The sequence below is a fragment of the Sceloporus occidentalis genome, unplaced genomic scaffold, assembly GCF_023333645.1.
Source record: "Sceloporus occidentalis isolate IW3139 unplaced genomic scaffold, rSceOcc1.0.p SCAF_201, whole genome shotgun sequence".
Classification (NCBI taxonomy): Eukaryota; Metazoa; Chordata; class Lepidosauria; order Squamata; family Phrynosomatidae; genus Sceloporus; species Sceloporus occidentalis.
Genome location: NW_028317181.1, coordinates 1,458,341 through 1,483,582, shown reverse-complemented (window position 1 = coordinate 1,483,582; position 25,242 = coordinate 1,458,341). Strand labels below are relative to the sequence as shown.

At 44.7% G+C, this 25,242-nt stretch overlaps 1 protein-coding gene across 1 annotated transcript; it reads left to right on the top strand.

Annotated features, from left to right (window-relative positions):
* Positions 1–676: 676 nt before the first annotated feature.
* LOC149278138 (vomeronasal type-2 receptor 26-like) lies at positions 677–22,313 on the top strand. The gene is made up of 6 exons (XM_089502385.1): positions 677–756; positions 1,387–1,678; positions 13,838–14,629; positions 15,206–15,433; positions 20,994–21,120; positions 21,421–22,313. Exons 1-6 carry the CDS (start codon positions 677–679, stop codon positions 22,311–22,313), a joined length of 2,412 nt encoding a protein of 803 aa, XP_089358511.1.
* The last annotated feature ends 2,929 nt before the right edge of the window (positions 22,314–25,242 follow it).

The following is a 25,242-nucleotide window of genomic DNA, read 5'->3' as shown; positions in this document are numbered from 1 at the left end:
ATACCTGGACATGGCAAAGCCAATTATTTCCCCCTTTATAATTATCTTGTTGATTTAGATTTAGCTTCAGTTGATTTTCCCAAGACAGTGATTATGAGACCCAGAGATTACAAATCAGAATCTAATGCAAGAGGAGGCAATTTCTTGCAATGAGCCTGAAAGAAAGAAAGGATAAATACTACTTGCACCATGGAGACTTGGGGCAGGGGGATATTGAGGTTTAGGGAGGGCTGAGATAGTACTGGTGCTGTTATGCTAATATAATCCAGTCCCTTTGGGTCAGAAGACTTGGCTGGACTTGCATCTGCAACAGCAGAGACCCTGGTTGCTGACTTGCTTTTCTCCACAGCAGCCAAGATTCAAATGCTGCAGCATCTTCATGGCCCAAATGGTCTTTATTCTTCCTCTACACTTCTTTCTCTGTTCCTCTGCATCCTGGGGAATGACTGCAAAGGCCAAGTGCCCTCTGATTTTAGAAAGCGATTCATCAGACCTTTTCAATTTTTTCAGGCCAGGAGATCAGCTCATTGGTGGGATTGTGCCTGCTGCAAACTCTGCGGTTGGACCCAACTCCTTTGCAGACCCTCCTTTTATCTACATGAAAAGGTATCTGCATACGCCAGGACAGAAATTGTGGGCTAGCCCAGCTGGAACTCATTTAGGAGGCCTGTTGGGGATGACTATTGGCTACCAGTTCACCCTTATCTCAGAGTGGTTGTTTACTCAATCTTTACGGGACGGGTTGTGTGAGTCAGGGTAAGACTGTCCACTGGTTTCTGTCTGCAGAAAACAAACTGGCTCTCTCTTCTCTGAATACCCCGTTAGATATCTTCAATATCTGCTTTAAATGGTTCTTCCTTATTTCATAGAACCATAGAGTTGGAAGAGAGATCAAGGGTCATTCAGTCCAACCCCTTTTTGCCATGCAGGAACTCACAACCAAAGCATCCCCAACAGATGGCCATATCCAGCCTCTGTTTAAAAACAATCTCTAAAGAAGGAGATGCCACCTTCCTCCATTGAAGTAGTTTCTTCCCTGTCAAACAGAAAGTTCTGCCTAATGTTGAGGTGGAATCTCTTTTCTTGGAGCTTGCATCCATTGTTCTGGGTCCTCTTCGCTGGAATGTTCCTGAGCTTCACAGCTTCTATCCCTTCTTTACGCTTTCTGATTCAGGTCTGGATTCAAGCAAAGTATTTCAAGACCTTCTGGTGCCCTCAATATTTGGCATTTTGCAAAACACTGATGCACAAAAACTGATCAGCCATCTGCTCAAACCTGTTTCACTGTGATAGTTAGCTCAAGTGGTCTTTATTGCCAAGACAAATCCTTCAAATTATGGAAACAAAAGGTGAGTTATTTTCATTTGTTTCTTTCTGTATTTGCAGTTATTCGGGTACAATTAGGAGCCACATCCCGGCCTTCTGGCTTGCCATTCAGAAGATCAACCAGAACCCCAAACTCTTACCGAACATCACCTTGGGATACAACGCCTTCGACAACTATTTCAATGCAAGGATCACATATGATCTCTTGCTGGATATGCTCTCGGTTAAAGGTCAGAGCATCCCAAACTACAGCTGTGGAAGACAGAAGGAACTGCTAGCAGTTATCGAAGGGGCAGATTCTGAAATCTCCATCCCTATTTCAAACATGTTGTCCATCTACAAAATCCCTCAGGTATGGATCACCATAGAGAGGATTAGTACTGATGACCGTGTAATATATTTGTTGTTGTTGTTTGTTGTTAACTGGCTTCGAGTTAATCTTGACCCATGGCAACCGTATGGCTGAGACATCTCCAAGACCCTCCTCTGCCCCCCATTGCTCTGCTTCATTTCTCCTGCAACCCAATAAAACCCATTCCTCCTTCCCTCCAACTTTCCCAGCATTATTGTCTTTTCCAGTGAGTCCTTCCTTTTCAGGATGTGTCTGAAGTACGAAAGCTTCAGTTTGGTCATCTTGGCTTCTTCCAGGAAGGTTTCCGGCTTGATCTGCTCTAGGGCCCATTTGTTTGTCTTTTTGGCTGTCCATGAGATTCTCAGCGCTCTTCTCCAGCCCCACATATTGAGCTGATTTTCCTCCTGTATTCTTTTTTCTCTGTCCAGCTCTCACATCCATACATGCCAATAGGAAATACAATGGCTTGTACATTTCTGACTTTTGTGCTCAGTTGTATATCTTTGCATTTTAGAATCTTTTGTAGTTCTTTCATAGCCACCCTCCCCATTCTTATGCCCCATTCCCACTCACCCATTTGCCCTGGATAGAACTGGGCAGATCCGGGTTCCTCCTCTCGAATCTGTTCAGAAACAAGTGCCCACTACCCTTTACCTCAATTGGGGCAATTTGCCCCTCTGAAGTTCCCATTTGCGGTACTGGTTTAAAATGGAGCCTCCTTTCTTGTCAATCAAATTCACTTTCGCTTTTGTCAAAGGTAATGTCTCCTACAACCATTGCCCAACAGAATGGGGCTTTTCCCCCTCCTTTTTAAACTGGTGGCAGCGTTCGCATATTCTGTCACCACCTTCCACTTGGCTCCACTCCGCTCTGCTCTACCTGGCCCTTGGCCTCTCCGGAGGGATGGAAAGCTGGCTGGCTGAGCAGCCGAGGCCCCCCTCCTGGCCTGCCTTGCCCGCCTGCCTTAGGAGCCGAGGGTCAGGCGAGCCTGCTGCTCTTCGGCTCCTGGGGGTCACTCCCAGCCCATCCCACCTCCAGTGCATTCCTCCTGCTCCCTTTCCCCACTCCGTCATGCTGCTGCCACTTGGCCTCCTTTTCCTTCCCCCTCTTCTACTCTGCTCTTCCTCTTCCTCAGCTGCAGGTGCAGAGGAAGCAGGGAGAGGAGGAAGAAGAGCAGGAGGAAGAGGAGGCCAAGAGTAGGAAGAGAAGAAGAAAGAGCCAGCAGGGGGGGTGGCGTTGGCAGAGGAAGAGGAGGAGGAGGAGGGAGAAGAAAAATGAGGAAGAGCAGAGAAGAGGAAGAGGAGGAGGGAGAAAAGGAGGGCAAGCAGAGGCAGGAGGGTGAGAGGGGGCTATAAGGGAGAGGAGGATGGCAGAGAAGGTGAGGGAAGAGGAGAAGGAAGAGCCACAGCAGCGGTAACAGGGAAGAAGAGGAGAAGGAGGAAGAGAGGGGGAAGAAGACAGAAGAGGTTCTCCCCTGCTGCCTACCACAATGAGAGTAGCGAGGCTGACATTGGGGAGGGGGCAGCAGCAAGTAAGGGAAAGGGAAATGTAGCACAAGCATACACATTCCTATGTACCCATCTGTAGCACAAGCATGCACATAATCTGCCAATAAAATGACAAAAAGGGGGGAAAGCTGCTTGCAAAAAGCCGAGGGGAGAGGGGAGGCATGATCCTCTGACCTAAATCCCTCCCTGAACTTGACCCGATCATGACTGGGGTCAATTTGCCGGCAGCAGAGAAACAACGGTTTTTCCAGAAAGAAAGAGGAAAAAGTCTGCTTTCAGAAAAAACGCGCTAAGGGGGATTTTCCCTGGATCTGTTGTGCAAGCCCCTGATTGAGTTGTGTAAAAATCGGCGCAAGTGAGAACTTCCAACTTTTAAACCGGTTTGGGAACCGGGGTAAAGTGTAGTCTGAATGGCCCTTTAGTCTTCTTCTGATTTCCAGACTGCAGTCCCCATTTCTCTCAATGTTTGATCCCAAGTATGGGAATTCTTTGACTATTTCTATTTCTTCATTGTCTGTTCAGTATTAAGCCTGCCTTTGCACTTTCTTCTTTGATCTTCCTTAGCAGTTGTTCCACATCTTTGAGGTTTTCTGCTAGTACTATCAGTGTCATTTGCGTATCTTAGAGGTCAGTCCCAGTGTGATTTGGAAACAGTTTCAGAAGCACCTGCTTAGATATGCTTGGAATCGTGTCAAATGCAAATAAATCGCTCTTTCCAAGCATTAGTTTTTTTGATGGATTCAATTCACAACTGACAGGCAACCTCCCTGGCAAGGCACTCTGAGGAGGAGCAGGGGTGGCTGAAGCACGGTCCTCCCAGGACACCTTGACCCTGGTGATCCAATCGGTTTGCAGGTCAGGGGAGACAAAACTGGGTGGAAGACGCCCTCCCTCCCATCCTCGTGCCATGCCTGGGGGCCTCCCATCTGCTACAGGCTCAGCATCCAAGGCTGTCATGGCTGCCCAAGCCCTGGAGGCCTTCCCGGTGAGGCGCTCTGAGGAGGAGCGGGGTGGCTGAAGCGCAATCCTCCCTGGGCGGCTGTCTCCCTTTCTCGTCCACCTTCTCACCGAGGTTGGAGGGAAACGCTTCAGGCGTTTGAAGCCCTCCAGGACGTGACACTGTCATACCCAAGTTTGTAAGGGCAACCTATTTAACCTGAGAGTGTGTGATGAAAATTTCTCATTGTGTGGACTTATTCAGAGCAGGGCTGATACAAACAGAGAGACACCAAATTTGGTTTTAGACACTATGCATGTAACATTTATGAAATCGCAAAAATAATACAAACATTGATTATCAAGAGCTCTTTCATTCACTCACACATTCATACAATACTCACACACACTTTCCTTCCGCTGAGCAATGATCAGTTGCCCTCAAAGGCTGGGGATGACAATGTAGCCATGCAGTTGATGCCAACAAAATTAGAGAAAAAGCCAAGGGTCTTTATACTTTTCTTCTCTCTCTGGCTTCTTAGTTGCTGGAATTTGCAATATTGCAGCCCATTACTCAACTTCTTCTTTCTGGAGAAGAGATGCTGTACAAAGCGGTCCATGCTGTTCAAAGTAGTCCATTGTCCTGTCAGTTTCACTTCATTGCAGCTCAGGAAAACTCCCTGGCCATTGTTGTTCATCACACCTGAACAGCACCTCACTTCGGCTTCCAAATTCCTCAGCATTCTCCGCTTTTACTGCCAAACCCCACCTTCACATCATTGCTCTGCGCGGAACCATCTTGTTTGGTTCTTTAGCTTGTTTTAAGGCCATGTTCCTTGGTTCTTTGGTTCTTCAGCTCGGTGTTTAAGTCAGAACTCGCTCATTCATCTTACAACGCACCACCGTTCACCTCCAAAGAATGGAGGAGGCATGTGGAAGGGCTACCCCTTGCGGGTGAGGTGCCTGAGTCCTTCCCCCATCCTGCCATCCAGCCACCCGAGGGAGTGTGGGTAAGGCTGGCTGTGGTGGCCTCGGATGTGGAGCCTGTGGTGGAGAGGAGGGCCCCCTGGAGTGGTGTGGGGATGGCAGGGAAGCCCACTTGCAGTCAGGGGCTTAGTGGCTTCCACACTGGGCAACCACAGATCCTCCCTTTCCAGGGCACAGTCCTCCCTTTCAGCTTTCTGTCCAAAAGCGTTCTCCATTTTGAAGCATGGGCTCATTACCACTAGTGGGAACGACATGGAATAAGGGCATAATTCAAATCCATAGCGGGAACTTGATTCGTTGTCAATAGAATTCATGACCTGTTTTCAATGTGAATTAAAAACTAATTTAAACCGATTTAATATCAAATGGGAATGATTCCTTGTTGATATTCCTTCCTCCTGTTTTTACTCCTCCTCCTTCAAGCCTGCTTTTCTTAAAATATGTTCTGCATACAAGTTGAACAGAGAGGGTGAAAGGATACAGCCTTGTCTGATCCCTTTGCCAATTTGCCCATTGGGAAGCATTCTGTTTCTCCGTCTTCTGTTCTGTATATATTTGTACTAACTTAAAAGACCACACTTTTAAGGGGGCTATCGATTGTTCCTCGCATGGCACACCTTTTGAGAATCTGCTCCTTTCCTAACGTTTTATAGGTTAGGCTTCATAAAATCATAGAGTTGCAGGAGACCACCAAGGCATCCAGGACAATCCCCTTCAGGAAGATACCATTGAAGGTCTCCCTGCGACAGATGGCCATCCAGTCTCTGTTTAAAAATCTTCTTTAGCAGCCTTCTTCTTTTTGAAGAAGAAGGAAACACCACAGAAGCAGCGTTTTCCACTGTCAAACAGATCTTACTGTCAGGAAGTTCTTTCTTCTTCCTAATTTTTAGATGGAGTCTTGAATCCATTGGTTTGAGTCCTATTCTTTGAGGTAGCAAAAAGCAAGCTTGCTCCCTCTTCAATATAGCACCCCTTTAAATATCTAAACATGGCTGTCATGCCACCCCTTAACCTTCTCTCCCCAAAGCTAAACATACCCAGCTCCCAAAGCTCCTCCTCACTGGGCATTATTATGGTTTCCAGACCTTCTGCAATTTTGGTTGCCTTCCCCGTACACACTCCAACTTGTCCACACTCCCCTTGAATTCTGGTGACCAGAAAATGGAGACAGTCTTCCAGGTGAGACCTGGCCAGATGAGACTTGCTGTTGGAATTAGCTGCCCTTGGATCAACCTCAACTCGAGAGACATCTCCAAGCCTCCCTGTCTCCACTGCTCTGGTCTTGTAGATACAGGCAGCATGTGGGGTTCATCTCTTTCCGCTCCTTCTCCCTTTTCTAGCATTAAGACTCTTCCAGAGAGCGTTCCCACCTGCTCTTATGTAAGATATAGACCCACCTCCTTGATTATGATGAGAACATCTTTGCTTCACTGTCGCTTGTAAATCTTGATGTTAACTGTAATTTTTATGTATTTTATTGATTGTGTGTATTGCATTTTAAGATAGGTTGTAATCCCACCTGGATCCACCTGGGAGAGGGGGGAAAATACAAATAGTTTGTTTTATTATTAGGACCTCCCAGATTGGGTCCATCCACCCGGTATGTGGACATCCTTGCTTTCTACTGCCTTCCACCTTCCCCAGCATTATTGTCTTTTCCAATGAGTCTTTCCTTCGACAGCCTCCATTTGATCAGGAGCCCTGGTGGCGCAGTGGTTAAATGCCTATACTGCAGCCATTCACTCAAAACCACAAGGTTGCGAGTTCAAGACCAGCTAAAGGGCCCAAGCTCGACTCAGGCTTACATCCTTCCGAGGAGGGAGCTAAAATGAGTACCCAGACTGTTGGGGGCAAATTAGCTTACTTGCTAATTAACTTACTTGCTGTTCACCGCTACGATCTTTGGAATAGCGGTATATAAATAAAACAAATTATTATTTATTATTATTATCAATGTGATCATCTCCAAATTCAGACTCGATCTGTTCAAGGACCCATTTGTTGGTCTTCCTGGCTCTCCACAGTCTCCTCAGCACTCTTCCCCAGCCCCATGTCTTCTTATCTGATTTCTTCACTCTCCAGCTCTCACATCTGTACATAGTGATGGAGCATACAATGCCTTGGATGATTCTAACATTAGTGCTCAGTGGCATACTCTTTTGTGCTCAAATGTGTCCCTACTTCACAAGATTGAGATGCAAACGTCCTCCCTCCAGGTGTTAACGTCTATTGCAAGAGGGAGGGTTCCAGCAGACAGAGAGCTGGAAAAGGCTCGGGGTCTGTGACAGCAAGAGACTAGGGTTCGAATCCCCATCCAGCCATGGGAACCCATAGGGTTGCCTTGAGCAAATCATTCTCCTCCAGCTTCAGAACAAGGCAATGGAGTGCCTCCTCTAAAGAAACGTGGCCAAGAAAACCTTAGGGTAAGGTCACTATTTTAGACCCAGTGTGTGGTGTACTTTATTATTTTAAGTACTATTCTTAACCCAAACATTTAAAAGCATGAAACTACATTGTTTTCATGTGTTTGAAATATTCTTTATATTTTGAAATTGTATTTGACATTTTAATAAGCAATTTGTTTCAATATTATAGCAATTTCATTCTGTTTTAATGTACTATTTTTGTATGGTTTTAAATGTACCTTTTTTTTTAATATTGTAAGCCAGCCTGAGTCCCAGTCTTGGGAGAAAGGCAGAATATAAATAAATATAAATCACTACTACTACTACTACTACTATATTAGAAGGAACACACCTTACAAACTAATCTAACTAAATTAATTCCGATCAAACACAATACACAATGAACAAAATGCAACAGACACACTAAAACACTAGAGAAATCTAGGACTTGCAACTCTCTGGTGAATAGTTATAGTTAATAATAATTCTTCTTTATCTAAGGCCATCTAAAGTAGTGAGATAGTTGACCAGTGAGATATTATCCCCTGACTTCTACCATATTGAATGATTCAATGTAAGCTTCAAAACCTGATAGAGGCTGAGTCTCCATTATCAGAAGTGGTTTGAATTCCAAATATTATTGGATATTGAAATGCCTCTGTTTCATATACATAAATAATGAGCGGTCTTGGAGATGAGGCTCAATTCTAAACACAACATTCATTTATATTTAATATCTTTGAAAAAGACTGAGGGTAATTTTACATAAAATTGTTTGAATATTTTTGTGAATGAAACAAAGTTTTTGGACATGGAACCATTATAAAAGAAAGGTGTCACTATCTCAGTCACCCATGAATTTCCATTCTTCTTTAAAAGTCTCCAGTGTTGCTGGGCTCCTTCAAGTCCTTTCCAACTTATGGCGACCTTAAAGTGAACCTATTGTGGGGTTTTCTTGGCAAGTTCCTTCCGAGGGTGGTTGGCATTGCCATCCTCTAAGGCTGAGAGTGTGTTACTTACCCAAGGTCTCCCAGTGGCTTTACATGGCTGAGCTGGCATTTGAACCCTGGTCCCCAGTCCTTGTCCAACGCTCAAACCACTACACCACACTGGCTCCCTATTTCAGTGAAAATTATATGTCTAATATGCTCTCTTCATGCAAAAGTATCACGGTCTCATTCCACTTATGCTCAAATTACTTTCACTGCTGCCATCATATCTTGGGGAACTGTTCCTTATTTTTTGTCTGAGCCCATTTCACTAGATATTCAGCAACTCTTCCTCCATTTCCATTCTCAACAATAATTTGTCATTTTAGTTATTAGGTAATCCACATTTTTGTGGTGCAAAGGTGAGTGTCTTCAGTGGTTACCCCTTTCCAGTTGGATGTCTTCTTTTGTATTAAAAGAATTATGGACAGTTGTAGATTACTCCTCCTCTCTTAAATCATGTTGAATGAGAGAAAGTCCACTTTTGGGGGGATTATGTGTACCTTTAATGTTTCCAAAAGATTTAGACACCAGCGGTGGAAAGAGAAACATCTAGCATTCGTTGTTCAATGGTCAGAAGATCTGACTGCTTTAGCGATGTATTTGATAGATATCCAAATTCCAGGAAACATTTTTTGGGCATATATGGTCCAGATTCATCTCGTCTCACTGCCTCCCTCTTCTGTCTTTTCACTTCCTTTTTGTTCTTTCAGCTTTGTATTTTGTAAACATACTTTAAAAATCCAATTGTTTCAAAAATCCAATGGTAGTATAATACCCATTCCTTTAGTCAAATCAAAAGTGACAGGTGCTCCGCCCCCTTTTTGGTCTTAGTCCCACCTCCTTGTTTGGAGAGTTCAAGGTTTTGGGGTGTCAACTTTTTGGGGTGTTATCTTTAGGGGGTTCTAGGTTTTGGGGTACCAACTTTTAGGGTTCCATCTTTTGGGGCTCCATAGGAACCTCCATTGAACCCCAAGAAGGGAGCTATTTTGGTTGTGCCAAACATGGTTTTGGGGGGTGCATGTGAACCCTCTCTGAACTCGTCTCAGAACCCCCAACCGCTAAGAATAGGCCCCATCCTTGTCAGATCAATAATAATAATAATAATAATAATAATAATAATAATAATAATTTTAACCGTAAAATATTCTTACAATAACAATAACATCTAAAATGCATATTATAAAAACAATGAGTCAACTGGCATAGCTTTTCCATCTGTTTTAATGTGACAAGCTGTGGCCATTTTCTTTGCGCAAAATACAGATTTGGGGTTACATGTGACCTCTCTCCAAACTCGTCTCAGGACCCCTGACCACTAAGGATGGCTTTTGTGTGTCTTGGAGATTCCCTGAGGGAGTGATGGTCACAACCCTGTTTTTCAGGGTGGAGTGTTTTAAGGGTTTCCAGGCTGGTAGAACTCGGAGGAGGGAAGAAGTCCTTCACTACTCAGCATTCGGTTTGGATCTGAGCTTCACAGCTCTGAAGTTCAGGGAGGCTAAGAAGGAGGAGTGGGACCACTTTGTCTTCGCCCCAGGGGTGTGTTTTCAAGAACTGTGCTCTTTTGAGTCCCACTGGTGTGTTCCCCCAACAGAGCATCCATTTTACATGTAAATATTCATTTTGGAGTGAAGTGTGGCCTTTTGCTTTAATCATCCAAATTCCCTTGATGATTTTGGGACATGTAGAATCATAGAACCATAGAGGTGGAAGAGACCACAAGGACCATCCAATCCAACCCAAATCTGCCATACAGGAACGCTCAGTCAAAGCATCCCCGACAGATGGCCATCCAGACTCTGTTTAAAGACTTCCAAAGAAGGTCTGAGGGAGTGTGTTCCACTGTCAAACAGCCATTACTGTCAGGAAGTTCCTCCTAATGTTCAGGTGGAATCTCTTTTCCTGGAGCTTGCATCCATTGTTCCAGGTCCGGTTCTCTGGAGCAGTAGAAAACAAGCTTGCTCCCTCCTCAATATGACATCCCTTCAAACGTTAAAACAGGGCTATCATATTGCCTCTTAACCTTCTTTTCTCCAGGTTAAACATCCCAAGCTCCCTAAGACGTTCCTAATAGGACATGGTTTCCAGACCCTTCACCATTATAGTCGCGCTCCTTTGGACACTCTCCAGTTTCTCAATGTCCTTTTTGAATTGTGGTGCCCAGAACTGGACACAGTATTCCAGAGCAGAATATAGTGGCACTATAACTTCCCTTGATCTAGACACTACACTTCTACTGACTCAGCCTAAAATCTCATTGGCCTTTTTAGCTGCCGTATCACACTGTTGACTCATGCTCAACTTGTGGTCTCCTTGGACTCCTAGAGCCCTTTCACATGTATAAATCATGTTCAGCCAGGTGTCCCCCATAATCCTATATCTGTGCATTTTATTTTTCCGCCCTAAGTGCAATACCTTACATTTCTCTGTGTTGAATTTCATTTTGTTAGCTTTGGCCCAGCTTTCTAGTCTATTCAGATCATTTTGAATTTTGATCCTGTCCTCTGGAATATTAGCTATTCCTCCTAATTTGGTGTCAACTGCTAATTTTATAAGTATGCCCCCAATTCTGTCATCCAGGTCACTGATAAAGATGATGAATAGCACTGGGCCCAGGACAGAGCCCTGTGGGACCCCACTGGTCACTTCTCTCCAGGATGAAAAGGAGCCAATGTTCAGCACCCTTTGGGTTCGGCCGGTCAACCAGTTACAAATCCATGTAACAGTTACCTTGTCTAGTCCACATTTTACAAGCTTGTTTGCAAGAATGTCACGGGAAACCTTGTCAAAGGCCTTACTGAAATCAAGATCTACTATATCCACTGCATTCCCTTCATCTACCAAGTTCGTGATTTTATCCAAGAAAGAGATCAGATTTGTCTGGCATGACTTCTTTCTCTGAAACCTGTGTTGACTTTTTGTGATTATGGTTTCTTGAGACATCTCCCCTTTTTCTTTCTCACCGGAACTGTTTGAAATTGTGCCTTCAGTATCTCCCTTTTGAGAAACTCCCATCTGTCCTGAACTCCCTTCTCTTTTAGTACTTCTGACCACGGGATCACCCTTAATACTTCTCTATGTTTACTGAAATCCACTCTCCTAAAGTCTAGAATGCGTGTCTGACTATGTCTGGCTTCTCCTTTCCATTGTATAACAAATTCCAGGAGAACATGGTCACTTCCACCTAAGGATCCCACCACTTGCACCCCATGAACCAAGTCATCCTTGTTGGTTAGGATCAGATCTAAAATAGCTGACCCCCTTGTTGCCTCTTCCACCTTTTGGACCATGAAATTGTCTTCCAGGCAAGTGAGGAATCTGCTAGACCTTGAGGATTTGACTGAGTTTGACTTCCAGCAAATATCAGGGTAGTTGAAGTCGCCCATCACTACTACATCTCTCTTTTCTGACTGTGTGGTCATCTCTTCTAGAAAGGCATCATCCAATTCCTCAGTCTGATTTGGGGGTCTGTAGTAGACTCCCACCATAACATCCTTGTTTCCCTCCCCTTTGATTCTTATCCAGATGCTCTCCACCTGGCTTCCATGATTGATGTCCTGGATCTCTTCACTGGTGTAAATGTCCCTGAAATATAAGGCTATTCCTCCTCCTTTCCTGTTTGGCCTATTTCTCTTAAAAAGGTTATACCCCTCTATTTCCACATTCCAATTATGAGACTCATCCCACCAGGTTTCGGTGAGGCCTATTATATCATATTTGCTTTGTTGTGCTAGGAGTTGAAGTTCATCTTGCTTATTCCTCATGCTCTGTGCATTAGTATAGAGACATCGCAGACCTTGGGTCCCCTTTACTACATCCACACGCCTCCTCCGAGGCTTAGCAGTGACTGTTCCCTCTGGTGGGACTCTCAGACTCCCCTGCTCTGTCCCTGAAGTCTGTCTATGATGTTCTTCCTCATCCTCCTTGATAAGGGAAAGAGCTTCAAATCAATTCTCTAGCTGCAAGCTCCCAGAACAATCCCTTCTTGGCCTTTTTCTCTGTCTGACATTACTCCAGCTGTCTGCCTCCTGTGTGGGAAGTGACCTCCTCCATCCCAACAACTTCCTCTGCATGCATAGTACTTGTCCCAGATCATTAGTTCCATTATGTCCAGGGAATCCTCTTGCTCTCTAAAACGCTGAGAGGTCCAAGAGCACCAACAGGGCCATACTTCCCCTGTCGGTGCCCAGACGGAGATCATCGACCAAGGCGACCAGGGCAGTCTCCACTCTGTATCCTGACCTGAAGCCAGTTTGAAATGGATCGAGATAATCAGTGTCAACCAAGACCGCTTGGAACTGCTTGGCAACTGCCTTCTCAATCACCTTTCCCAAAAACGGAAGAATCATAGAAGAGATACTGGCTGATAGTTAGATTTCTCCAGCGGATCAGGGGAAGGCTTTTTGAGAATAGGTTTAACCGCAGTCAGTTTTAAACTGGCTGGAAAGCAGCCTTCCCTCAGAGAGACACTGATTATTGATCTTAGTAAGTTCATAGTTGCCTCCCCTCCCTGGATGGCCGGCCATGAGGGACAGGGATTGAGAGGGCAAGTGGTCTTCTTGACCTTTCCAAGCAACTTGTCTACGTCATCAGTACTCAAAGACTGGAGTTAATCCAAATTAACTTCATTGACGGAGTCACTGGGCGCCTCTCTTAATGTTTCTGGTTTAAGGCTGGCGTCTAGGTCGGTCCTTATCCGAGAGATTTTATCTGCTAAATAGTCAATGAAAGTGTCACAGCAGGCCTCAGTAGGTTGTAATAACGGGTTCAAGGCAGAAGGAGTCTGTGTTAACTTCTTAACCACCTTGAAAAGCTGGTTTTCAGCTTGAAGGTATGTATGTTGGTGCCTGCTCCTCCTCCTCCATGTCTAAAGTTCCTAAAGGCTCTGGAGGTTTGGCTGCTGAGTCTCTTCTGAGGCCACAGACTCTGCTGGGGCTCTCAGGGCATTGCTATGGCCAAGCTGAGGCTCCGATTCAGGCTCAGGGTCAGCATCCTCCCCTGAGACCTCAGCCAAGCTGGGCATGACAGAGTCTATGATTCTATGTTTTGTAAAAATCCAGGTTAACCATTTCCTACCTTTGTCGTGAGGAAAAAGATGACACCGGTTCCTTCTATTTACTACCAGGTTAGTTATGGTTTTATGTCCCGTGACTTCCTTTCTATTACACAATGATTCCCAAAGAGGAAGCCTTGTACCCAGGGACTGTCCTCCAGTGAGGCCTCAGCTTGTTGGGGGCAATTGGCTTATAGTTGTAAACCACTTAGAGAGTTCACTGATAAAGAAATGTAAATGCTATTGCTATTGCTGTTTATTTCTTACTTATTTCTTACTAGGTGAGTTATGGTTTTATCTCCCGTGACCTTCATGATAAGACCCAGTTCCCCTTCTACTACCAGATGATTCCCAGAGAGGAAGCCTTGTACCCAGGGATTGTTCAACTCCTCCTGCATTTTGGATGGACCTGGATCGGTCTCTTTGCTCCAGACAATGACAACGGAGAAAGGTTCATGAGAGCCCTGACGCCTCAGCTCACCCGGCATGGGATCTGTCTGGTTGTCTCAGGGATGCTTCCAGAAATGAATGTGCCTGAAGTGAGATTCACCTTTGACAAGATTCACATATGGAGGCAAGTCAAGGTCCTTGTTTTCTATGGAGACACTCGCTCTTTATTAAGAAATATACGCTTTCTAACCCTTTTGTTTGAAAATATGTTAAAGTCAACTGAAGGGAAAGTCTGGATCATCACAGCCTCACTGGACCTCACCTCAAACCTCTCCAGATACCCTTTACATTTCCATCAGAGCCAATGGTTCTTGTACTTCTCAATCCAAATGAACATGAGGCTCAAAAATGATCACACCTATAACCAGAACCTGGCTAATGCATTTAATTGTTTCTATTCAAAGTCTGTGCTCTCTGTGAAAGGCCGAAGGAGGTGTGAGCAGGTAGAGGATTTCCCTCTGGACGTCCTGGAACTCCGCGTGACGGAAGATGGCTACCAAGTTTACTATAGTGTCCTGGCTGTGGGACAAGCTTTGCATGCCGCCTTCTCATCCAGGCCCAAGAGAATGACAACAGTGGGCAGGAGAGATGGGCGAGACCTTCCCCAACTACAATCATGGCAGGTATGTCCTTTTCCATCACTAACCTATCTATTGCTAGGAAGAGTTACCTTTTGTTTTGTCTGGGCCAGAATCCCCCAGCCAACAATAATCTGGTTCTGAGAGGTAAACTGGGAGGGAGGAGGCCTAACCATTGCCCCAGTGATGGGACAGTGCCTTCCCCACCAATGACCCTCTAGATTTTGGAAACACAACTTGTGTCTGGCACAGAATCAGGTCTTCTAGGAGGGATTTTAACCTGTATTTTCATGACCCTTTCATACACCAAGAGCAAGAGATGACTCCTGAGCAGACTTGCTTTCCCCAGGAACTCCAGTGAAAATTGGAAGGATGTGACTCAAGGATGTGGCTTTATTTGAAGACATGAATTACTGTCTCACACCCTGGGAGACCTGGGAGAAATCTGAACTGAATGAGGACCATTCACTTGCCCTATTTAACGTAGTATCCTAAAAGTTGCCAAAGCACTCATCCACTGAACATGTGCTGATCCTGCCTTTGGGATCTCCTGATCCTGACTCATGCAAGAACCAAAACAGATTTTGCTAAGACAACCAAGACTTCTCTTTGTCCTTCCAGCTTCACCCTTTCCTGAGAAATGTTGGGGTCTACAATGTGTCCATGGATGGAGTGTACTTGGATGGAGATGGGGAACTGGCTGCCAACTTTGATATCTGGAATACAGTAGTGTGGCCCAATGGCTCAGTTGCCGGAGTGAAATTTGGGAGTCTGAAGAGGCAAGAATCACCAGCCCAAAACCTCAAGATTGAGGAGAGTGCCCTCTTGTGGCTCAGAGGGATGAACCAGGTGCGGAAAGGGGAGCGTTCAATTTGGTATGGAGGGTCTACACATCACCAGAGGGACAGTTTTAGAGTTATATATGACACAAAACAGCTCTTTCTGCAACAAAAGGTCACTAGGGGGCAGAGTCACTAGGGGGAGCTAGCAGGCTAGCTCTATATAACTCCTCCCAGAGCCTTTCCAGAGCAGTTCCTGCCACAGAGAAGAGAAGGAAAGAAGTAGCTGGGCTGCCATTTTGAGTGGAGAGTGTGGTTGTTGTTTAGGGGGTGGAGCTTCTGTGAGTCACTAGAGGACTGCGCTAGCAGACTAGCGCTATATAACTCCTCCCAGAGCCTTTCCAGAGCACTTCCTGCCACAGAGAGGAGAAGGAGAGAATTTTTTTCATCCTAGGAGAACTATAGTAGAGGCTAAGTTGATTGAGCTTACCGCCAGAGATTGGTGAAAAGGCCAGGTCATCAGAGGCCTTAACGCTGGAGGAAGCCCACAGTCCTGTTTCAGTAATTACTTAAGACTTCTCAATATGGACACTGAGGGAACTGCTGCAGTCACCTGTAACACTTGCGGGACGTTTGCCTTCTTGCCTATAGCTGTGGAGAACTTCACATGCACCAAGTGCAAGTTGGCAGCACTCTTGGAGGAGAAAGTACAGCAGCTGGAGTCCTTTTCAGCATATTAGGACCCTAGTTGCTGGGGCAGAGGAGGTCACTTCACATTCACAGGAGACAGACAGCTGGAGGAATGTCACACAGAGAAGTAGGCCAACAAGGGATTGTTCTGGGAGCTTGAAGCTAGAGAATCGATTCGAAGCTCTTTCCCTTATCAAGGAGGATGAAGAAGAGCAGCATGGACAGACTTCAGGGACAGAGTAGGGGAGCCTGAGAGTCCCACCCGAGGAAACAGTTGCTGCTAAGCCTCGTAGGAGGCATGTGGTCGTAGTGGGGGACTCCTTGCTGAGGGGTACAGAAGCAGTGATTTGTAGGCCTGACAAGATGTCTCGAGAGGTGTGTTGTCTCCCTGGGGCAAAGATCCGTGATGTGACAGAGAGGCTGACAAGACTGGTCAAGCCTACTGACCAATACCCCTTCCTTTTGGTCCACATGGGAACCAATGATACTGCAAGACACAGCCTTCAGAACATTAGAAGGGATTACGAGGCGCTTGGTAGGAAGCTGAAAGGAATGGATGAACAGGTTGTCATCTCGTCTCTTCTGCCAGTTGAAGGACATGGTCCAGGAAGGGAGACGAAAATAGTGGATGTGAACAACTGGCTCCGAAGATGGTGCCGCCGAGAATGATTTGGATTCTTTGATCATGGGCTGCGGTTCCATGAGGAGGGACTTCTTACAACAGACGGGTTGCATCTCACGCCAGTTGGAAGAAATGTTTTTGCCAACAGTCTCAAGAACTTGATTAGGAGGGCTTTAAACTGAGTTCCGAGGGGAAGGGAGACATTATTAAGGAAGGCAAAAGGGATGGCGAAAATAGTCAAACTGACATAGAGGAAACAAGGCAAACAGTGCAAGGACCCAACAGTGGGAGGCAAAAAAACTTGCACAGGCAGCAAGTAAAAGGGACCCATGGTCTGCGATGTCTCTACACTAATGCACAGAGCATGGGAAATAAGCAGGATGAACTCGAACTCCTAGTACAACAAAGCAAATATGATATAATAGGCATCACTGAAACCTGGTGGGATGAGTCTCATGATTGGAATGTGGAAATTGCCTTGAAGACAATTTCATTGTCCAAAAAGATGGAAGAGGCAATAACGGGGTCAGCTATTTTAGATCTGATCCTAACCAACAAGGATGATTTGGTTAATGGGGTGTAAGTGGTGGGATCCTTAGGTGGAAGTGACTATGTTTTCCTGGAGTTTGTAATACAGTGGAAAGGAAAAGCCAGGCAGAATCAGACATGCATCCTAGACTTCAGGAGAGCAGATTTCAGTAAACTTAAAGAAATATTGAGGGTGATCCCATTTTCAGAAATACTAAAAAAGAAGGGAGATGAGGACGGATAGGTGTCTCTCAAAAGGGAGATATTGAAGGCACAATTTCAAACAGTTCCAGTGAGAGAGAAAAATGGGAGATGTCTCAAGAAACCATAAAAATGCGCTGCTTCATTATTAATTATGATGGAGGATTTTCTTTCAACAAGGGACCACATGCACACAGTAGAAGTTAAAATCAAGTACAAACAATTCAAAAATAAAACCCTTCTTTGCTATATAGTAATTATAATAATTAAACGTGACAACATAATTCCCAGCATGAGCCACCCCCCCCCTACTTTTTCTGGAAACTTCAGCCAAGACTGGCATTCATTCAGCCAAAATACCCTTCCATTTCTTTGGAGTAAATGTTGGTTTCTCTCTCTGTGTTACTTACACTTCTGATAGAAATAAGAGAGAATAATAACTATTGTATTCCCATGATTCAGTAACCTTTAACCAAGGAAATGCTCCAGATGTTTTTTTTGCAGTAGAGTGATCTTGTCTTCCTTTAACCTACATACAAGTCTCTCTGCCCCCACCTTTGTATTCTGCAGAAACACAAGCCCAGGGTCTTTCATTAACAAAAAATCAACTGAGTTAAGTTTTAAGTGGAGCATGTATAAGAAAGGGAAAAAGGGGGAAATCACCAAAGGTGAATTCAAACAAATAGCTAAAGCACAGAATGAACTCAGGCTTTCTAGAAAGGTTAAGGACAATAAAAAGGGCTTTTTTGGATATGTCCGCTGCAAAAGGAACAATGAGGAAAGAGTAGGGCCATTGCATGGAGAAAATGACAAAATTCTAACAGAAGACAGAGAAAAGGCAGAATTATTCAACACCTTCTTTGCCTCAGTCTTCTCAGAAAAGCAAAAAGGGTGCTCAACCTGAGGATAATGGAGCAGAGGACAGAATAGGGGAATTTCTGCATAGAATAAGCAAAGAGATAGTACAGGAATACCTTGTTAATCTAAATGAATTTAAGTCTCCAGCACCAGATGAACTACATCCAAGGGTATTAAAAGAACTGCAAATGTAATATCGGAGCCATTGGCAATAATCTTTGAGAACTCCTGGAGAACAGGAGAGATCCCAGCAGACTGGAGGAGGGCAAACGTTGTCCCCATCTTCAAAAAGGGGAAGAAAGAGGATCCCAACAATTATCGTCCAGTTAGTCTGACATCAGTTCTAGGAAAGATTCTGGAGCAGATCATTAAACAAAGAGTCTGTGAACATCTAGAAAGCAATGCCATAATCACAAAAAGTCAACATGGGTTTCAGAGAAACAAGTCATGCCAGACAAATCTAATCTCTTTCTTTGACAAAATGACCATCTTGGTAGATGAAGGGAATGCTGTGGATATCATAGAATCATAGAATCATAGAGTTGGAAGAGACCACTAGGGCCATCCAGTCCAACCCCCTGCCATGGAGGAAATCCAATTCAAAGCATCCCTGACAGATGGCCATCCAGCCTCTGTTTAAAGACCTCCAAGGAAGGAGACTCTATCACCCTCCGAGGAAGGAGTGCATTCCACTGTCGAACAGCCCTTACTGTCAGGAAGTTCCTCCTAATGTTGAGGTGGAATCTCTTTTCCTGTAGCTTGCATCCATTGCTCCATTGGGTCCTAGTCTCTGGAGCAGCAGAAAACAAGCTTGCTCCCTCTTCAATATGACATCCTTTCAAATATTTAAACAGGGCTATCATATCACCTCTTAACCTTCTTTTCTCCAGGCTAAACATCCCCAGCTCCCTCAGTCGTTCCTCATAGGGCATAGTATATCTTGATTTCAGTAAGGCCTTTGACAAGGTTCTTCATGACATTCTTGCAAACAAGCTTGTAAAATGTGGGCTAGACAAAGTAACTGTTACATAGATTTGTAACTGGTTGACCGGCCGAACCCAAAGGGTGCTCAGCAATGGCTCCTTTTCATCCTTTCATCCTGGAGAGAAGTGACCAATGGGTCCCACAAGGCTCTGTCCTGGGCCCAGTTCTATTCAACATCTTTAGCAGTGACTTGGATGACAGAATTGGGAGCATGCTTATCAAATTTGCAGGTGACACCAAATTAGGAGGAATAGCTAATACTTCAGAGGACAGGATCAACATTCAAAATGATCTGAATAGACTAGAAAGCTGGGCCAAAGCTAACAAAATGAAATTCAACACGGAGAAATGTAAGGTATTGCACTTAGGGCAGAAAAATGAAATGCACAGATATAGGATGGGAGACACATGGCTGAATGAAACTAAGTCTGAAAGGAATCTAGGAGTCCAAGTAGACCACAAGTTGAACATGAGTCAATAGTGCGATGTGGCAGCTAACAAGGCCAATGCGATTTTAGGCTGCATCGATAGATGTATAATGTCTAGATCAAGGGAAGTAATAGTGCCACTGTATTCTGGTTTGGTCAGGCCCCACCTGGAATATTGTGTCCAGTTCTGGGTGCCACAATTTAAAAAGGATGTTGAGAAATTGGAGCATGTCCAAAGAAGGGTGACTAAAATGGTGAAGGGTCTGGAAACCATGTCCTATGAGGAACGACTTAGGGAGCTGGGGATGTTTAGCCTGGAGAAGAGAAGGTTTAGAGGTGATATGATAGCCCTGTTTAAATATTTGAAAGGATGTCATGTTGAAGAGGGAGCAAGCTTGTTTTCTGCTGCTCCAGAGAATAGGACCCAATGGAGCAATGGATGCAAGCTCCAGGAAAAGAGATTCCGCCTCAACATTAGGAGGAACTTCCTGACAGTAAGGGCTGTTCGACAGTGGAACAAACTCCTTCCTTGGAGTGTAGTAGAGTCTCCTTCCTTGGAGGTCTTAAACAGAGGCTGGATGGCCATCTATCAGGCATGGCATAATGGGGTTGGACTGGATGGCCCTTGGGGTCTCTACGATTCTATGATTTTATGAAAAAGTAATGACTGAACAATGTGCTGCCTTTCCAATGCAAGGGAAATAATAATAATAATAATAATAATAATAATAATAATAATAATAATAATAATAATTTGTACTGTATTCTGCTTTTGCACACAGGAATCAAAGTGGATTCCAACAATATAAATAAAACATCAAACAATTACAAATTACAATTTAAAAAACCCAGAACTCCAACCCTCCCTCTATCATAAAAGCAGTGATCACCCCATTTTTCTGCCTAAAGGTAGGGCCTGCCCTTCCTTCTCATCCAACTCTCTGCACCACTCCAAAAACTCCAGCCAAATCCATTTTTCCACCATGGATATTGGCTCACTTTCCTTCCCATCTGAAGGCATCCAAATAGATTAAGTCTGAAGGGTAGGGGCACAGAACTTCGTTGCCATCTCTCAATATCTTCTGTCCATGTTTTTCTGCATTGCCAAATGAAAATGGGTTTTTCTGTAGGTCTGAGTGAGAAAGAGAGAATGACCAGCAAGGACCTGAGCTGGTCCTCTTCACTCAAAGCTACATATAAGCTGAAGGCCAGATTATCTGGGAACTGGAGACTGTTTTCCCTTCCCAGATCTATGACTCATTGCCCTCCAGTTCTACCTTAACATCTTCAACCTTGCCCTTCCTTCTCTTCATGGGTAGAGCCTGCCCCAGGCCAGGTGTGTGGAAAGCTGCCAACCCGGATTGCACAAGGCAGTCCAGGAAGGAGAGCCCATCTGCTGCTATGACTGTCTTCTCTGCCCAGAAGGGACCTTCTCTGCCCAGAAAGGTAAGAGTTGTTTTCCAAGATTTACTGATTCTTAAAGACTGTGGGATGAAGATGGCTTCTTAATGGTGTTCAGCAGATAGAAGCAGGATCTCTCTTGTGCCTCAGTAACAAACAAAGGTCAGAATCAAAGTGATGTTGGGAGGGAGGGGAACTGTCCCTTTAGAAGGGTTAAGAAAGAAAGGAGTGTATAGTAAGTGGAGACGTGACAGTCTTGGTTAAAGAAAGGATTTTCCATGTGATCCAGTGGAGGACAGATACAGGTAATGCCAAAATCACTCTTTTGGTTCTTCATCTTTGCAGATGCAGATATATGCACCCGATGTCCAGAAGATCAGCACCCAAACCAGGACCATAATCATTGTGTCCCTAAGGCCATTACCTTCCTGTCCTATGAAGAACCGTTGGGGAAAATCTTGGTTTCCTTTGCCCTCTTCTTATCCTTAACCACCTGCTTTGTCTTAGGAATCTTCATTAAAAACCATGAAACCCCACTGGTCAAAGCCAACAACCGGGACCTCTCCTACCTTCTCCTTGTCTCCCTCCTTCTCTCCTTCTTGTCCTCCTTCCTCTTTCTTGGCCGGCCAAGCAAAGGAGCTTGCCTTCTCCAACAAACAGCTTTCAGCCTCATCTTTTCACTTGCCGTCTCTTCCGTTTTGGCTAAAACCATCACTGTGGTGCTGGCCTTCCTGGCCACAAAGCCTGGGAGCAATGCAAGGAGATGGTTGGGGAAAAGTCTTGCAAAGTCCATTGTCATTTGCCCTGCGTTTGTCCAATTTCTCATCTGCTCCATCTGGCTTGGGGTCTATCCTCCCTTCCCTGACTCTGATATGTACTCCCAGCCTGGAGAAATCATCCTCAAATGCAACCAAGGTTCTGTGGCCATGTTCTACAGTGCTCTTGGCTACATGGGCTTCCTGGCCGCCATCTGTTTCACGGTGGCCTTCTTAGCCAGGAAGCTCCCAGGGGCTTTCAATGAAGCCAAGCTGATCACCTTCAGCATGCTGGTCTTCTGCAGCATTTGGATCTCTTTTGTGCCTGCCTACCTGAGCACCAAGGGAAAGTACATGGTGGCCGTCCAGATCTTCTCCATCTTGGCCTCCAGCGCTGGGCTCCTGGGATGCATCTTTATTCCCAAGTGCTACATCCTCCTCCTGAGACCAGACCTGAATATTAAGGAACATCTAATGACATAAACTAAACATGGTATCTGATTCTGAAAATATGCCTATGCATAGTAACAAAACACACATGTCATTCTTAGGAATATAGCTCCTTAGGTGTTAGTATGGTAAGAGACCTTTCTTCCCACTAAATAATGTAAAGTACATCCGCTGTATGTATGGCACCAGTAACTCCATTTTTACTTACCCATGTTCGAAAAAGTATGTTATCTGTAAGCATTGTCTATGTCTTCAAGCATGATTCTAAGGTTATTGTCCGTAGGGTTGCACCGGAAGACCTAGAAATGCCTAGAGAATCTCTAGGAATCTCTCTAGATCCTCCAGCAGAACTGAATGGTCAATCTCTGCCAGATGCCATTCATTTCAGTGGAAAGCACTCTTATCCCTGGTTTCGCGAGGTTTAAGGTACCAATTGTATCATTTCATTAATTGTAAGTACTTAAACTATTAATTATATTATTTTATCAATTGAAAACATTTTTTAAAATCAGATTAAACATTTGACTCCACCACTGTCTAACAGCCTATACTGTCAGAAAGTTCCTCTTAATGTTGAGGTGGAATCTCTTTTCCTGTAACTTGCATCCATTGTTCCGGGTCCTGTTCTCTGGAGCAGAAAAAAACAAGCTTGCGCCATCCATTGCACCAGGACAAGGTGATCAGCTCCAAGCTGTCTTGGATGAAACCGATTATCTAGACCCATTTCAAACCAACTTCAGGGCGGGATACGGAGTTGAGACCGCCATGGTCGCCTTAGTCAATGCTCTCCGTCTGGGCATCAACAGGGGAAGTGTGACCCTGCTGGTGCTCTTGGACATCTCCACGGCATTCAATACCATAGACCATGGTATCCTTCTGGAACACCTGAGAGAGTTAGGTATTGGGGGCACTGCGCTCCAGTGGGTCAATTCCTACCTCTTGGGCAGATTCCAGATGGGGACAGCTGCTCTCGTAAAAGACAGCTGACATCTGGCGTTCCCCAGGGCGCCATTCTGTCCCCTATGCTTTTCAACATTTACTTGAAGCCACTGGGAGAGATCATCTGGAGACATGGGGCGCGGTGTCATCAGTATGCTGATGACACCCAAATATGTTTCTCTATGCTTCCGACTCTTGCAGTGACCAAAGATGGCATCTCTCCTCTGAATGCCTGCCTTGAGTCGGTCTGGATGAGGGAAAACAAACTCAGGTTTAATCCAGAGAAAACGGGGATACTAGCGATAGGATCCCTAGGCCCGGGCAGGGAAGTTTGCCAACCTGTCCTGGACTAAAGGACAAAGTTCGCAGTTTGGGAGTACTCCTAGATCTGTCTCTGCAGTTGTCATCTCAAGTAGATGCAACGGCTAGGAATGCTTGATACCAACTTTGGTTGATATGCCAACCTGGACCAAAAGGACCTTGAAGCAGTGTTACTTGCACTAGTAATCTCTCGTTTAGATTTCTGTAATGCGCTCTACATGGGGCTGCCTTTGTACCAAGTTTGGAAGCTTCAATTGGTTCAAAATGCTGCAGCCAGATTGGTCACTGGAACATAACACCAATATTAAAACCTCTTCACTGGCTGCAGATCAGCTTCTGGGCCCAATACGAAGTGTTGCTTATTACCTTTAAAGCCCTATATGTCTTGGGCCTGAGTTACTTGAGGGCACGCCTCTTCCTACACAATCTGCCCCGCACTCTCAGGACATCTGGGAAGAAATTATTAGAGGGTGCAAAAACTAGGTTAACAACAACTTCCCACAGAGCATTTTCCGCCATAACCTCCAAATTATGGAATGACTTGCCAGAAGAGATCCGCCTCATTACTACCTTAGATGCCTTCAAGAAGGCACTAAAGATAGATCTCTTCCGGTGGACTTACCCACCTGTTACCAGCATTGGAGCCTTAAAATCCTAAAAATGTGGATGACTTTTCTTCTGATGACCCTCTGCAGAGTGCCTGATGGGATACCTGACATAGAGTTCTCCATCACTGCAAGACAGACAGGTCACGTACGCTATTGAAACATAGATCAAAGAGGCCCAGATAGGAGTTGCCAACAGAAAAGAGTCATTCACACCTTTGAGGCAGATTTATGGCCAGGATGCTTTGCCAGGCCAGAAACATTCTCACCTTGGATGACCATTCTCACCTTGAAGACTTCTATAGATCAAGCAATCTTTAATATGTAGATTTGGCTTTGCTTTGAAATATGGAAACATCTCTTCTCCTGAGACAAGATTTTGCCTATTTAAGGTCCCTCAAATCTTTTGTAATTGTTCTGTGTTAGAATCCAGACAGGCTTCATGTCGGTCAGATTCTGATATAGTTCCAGTTCACTTCCCCTCCCTTCCTTCCCCTCCGTGTTTCTGAGTCTTCATCAATCTGGACCTGGAGCACCGCCAAAACAGGTGAATATTGCCATTAGAAAGCCTCATGTTATCCATCCAACGCTAACTTACTATATCCCTGAGTTCTTGGGTGATTGTGTGAGTGAATGCTTGTCTTATGTGTGTGTGAATAACAAACAGTATTCAGTTTCTAGAAAACTTGTCTCCATTGACCTATTACCTTGGCTACCTTTGTATTCATAGGACAGAGGCCACTACTCTATTTGAGCTAATGATAAATTCCCCAGACCAGGGTCTCCTTATTACCCACCCGATCTTCTATGAAGAACCTAAAGAAAATCCTACTTTTGGCTGTAATACTGCATGTTCGATGATGTTTTTATTGTCCTGAATTGTATTTTTAAGTGATGATATTTTATTGTAATCTAGATGTCATTGTGGTTTTATGCTTGTAATCCCGCTTCGATCCATTGGGAGAGGTGGGAAATAGAATTATTATTATTATTATTATTATTAAAAGAAGAGAAGGAAGAGGAGGAAAGGGAGGGAGGACATGTAGGACGCCAGCAGGGAAGGGGGAGACAGGAAGAGGAGGAAAGGGAGGGAGGAC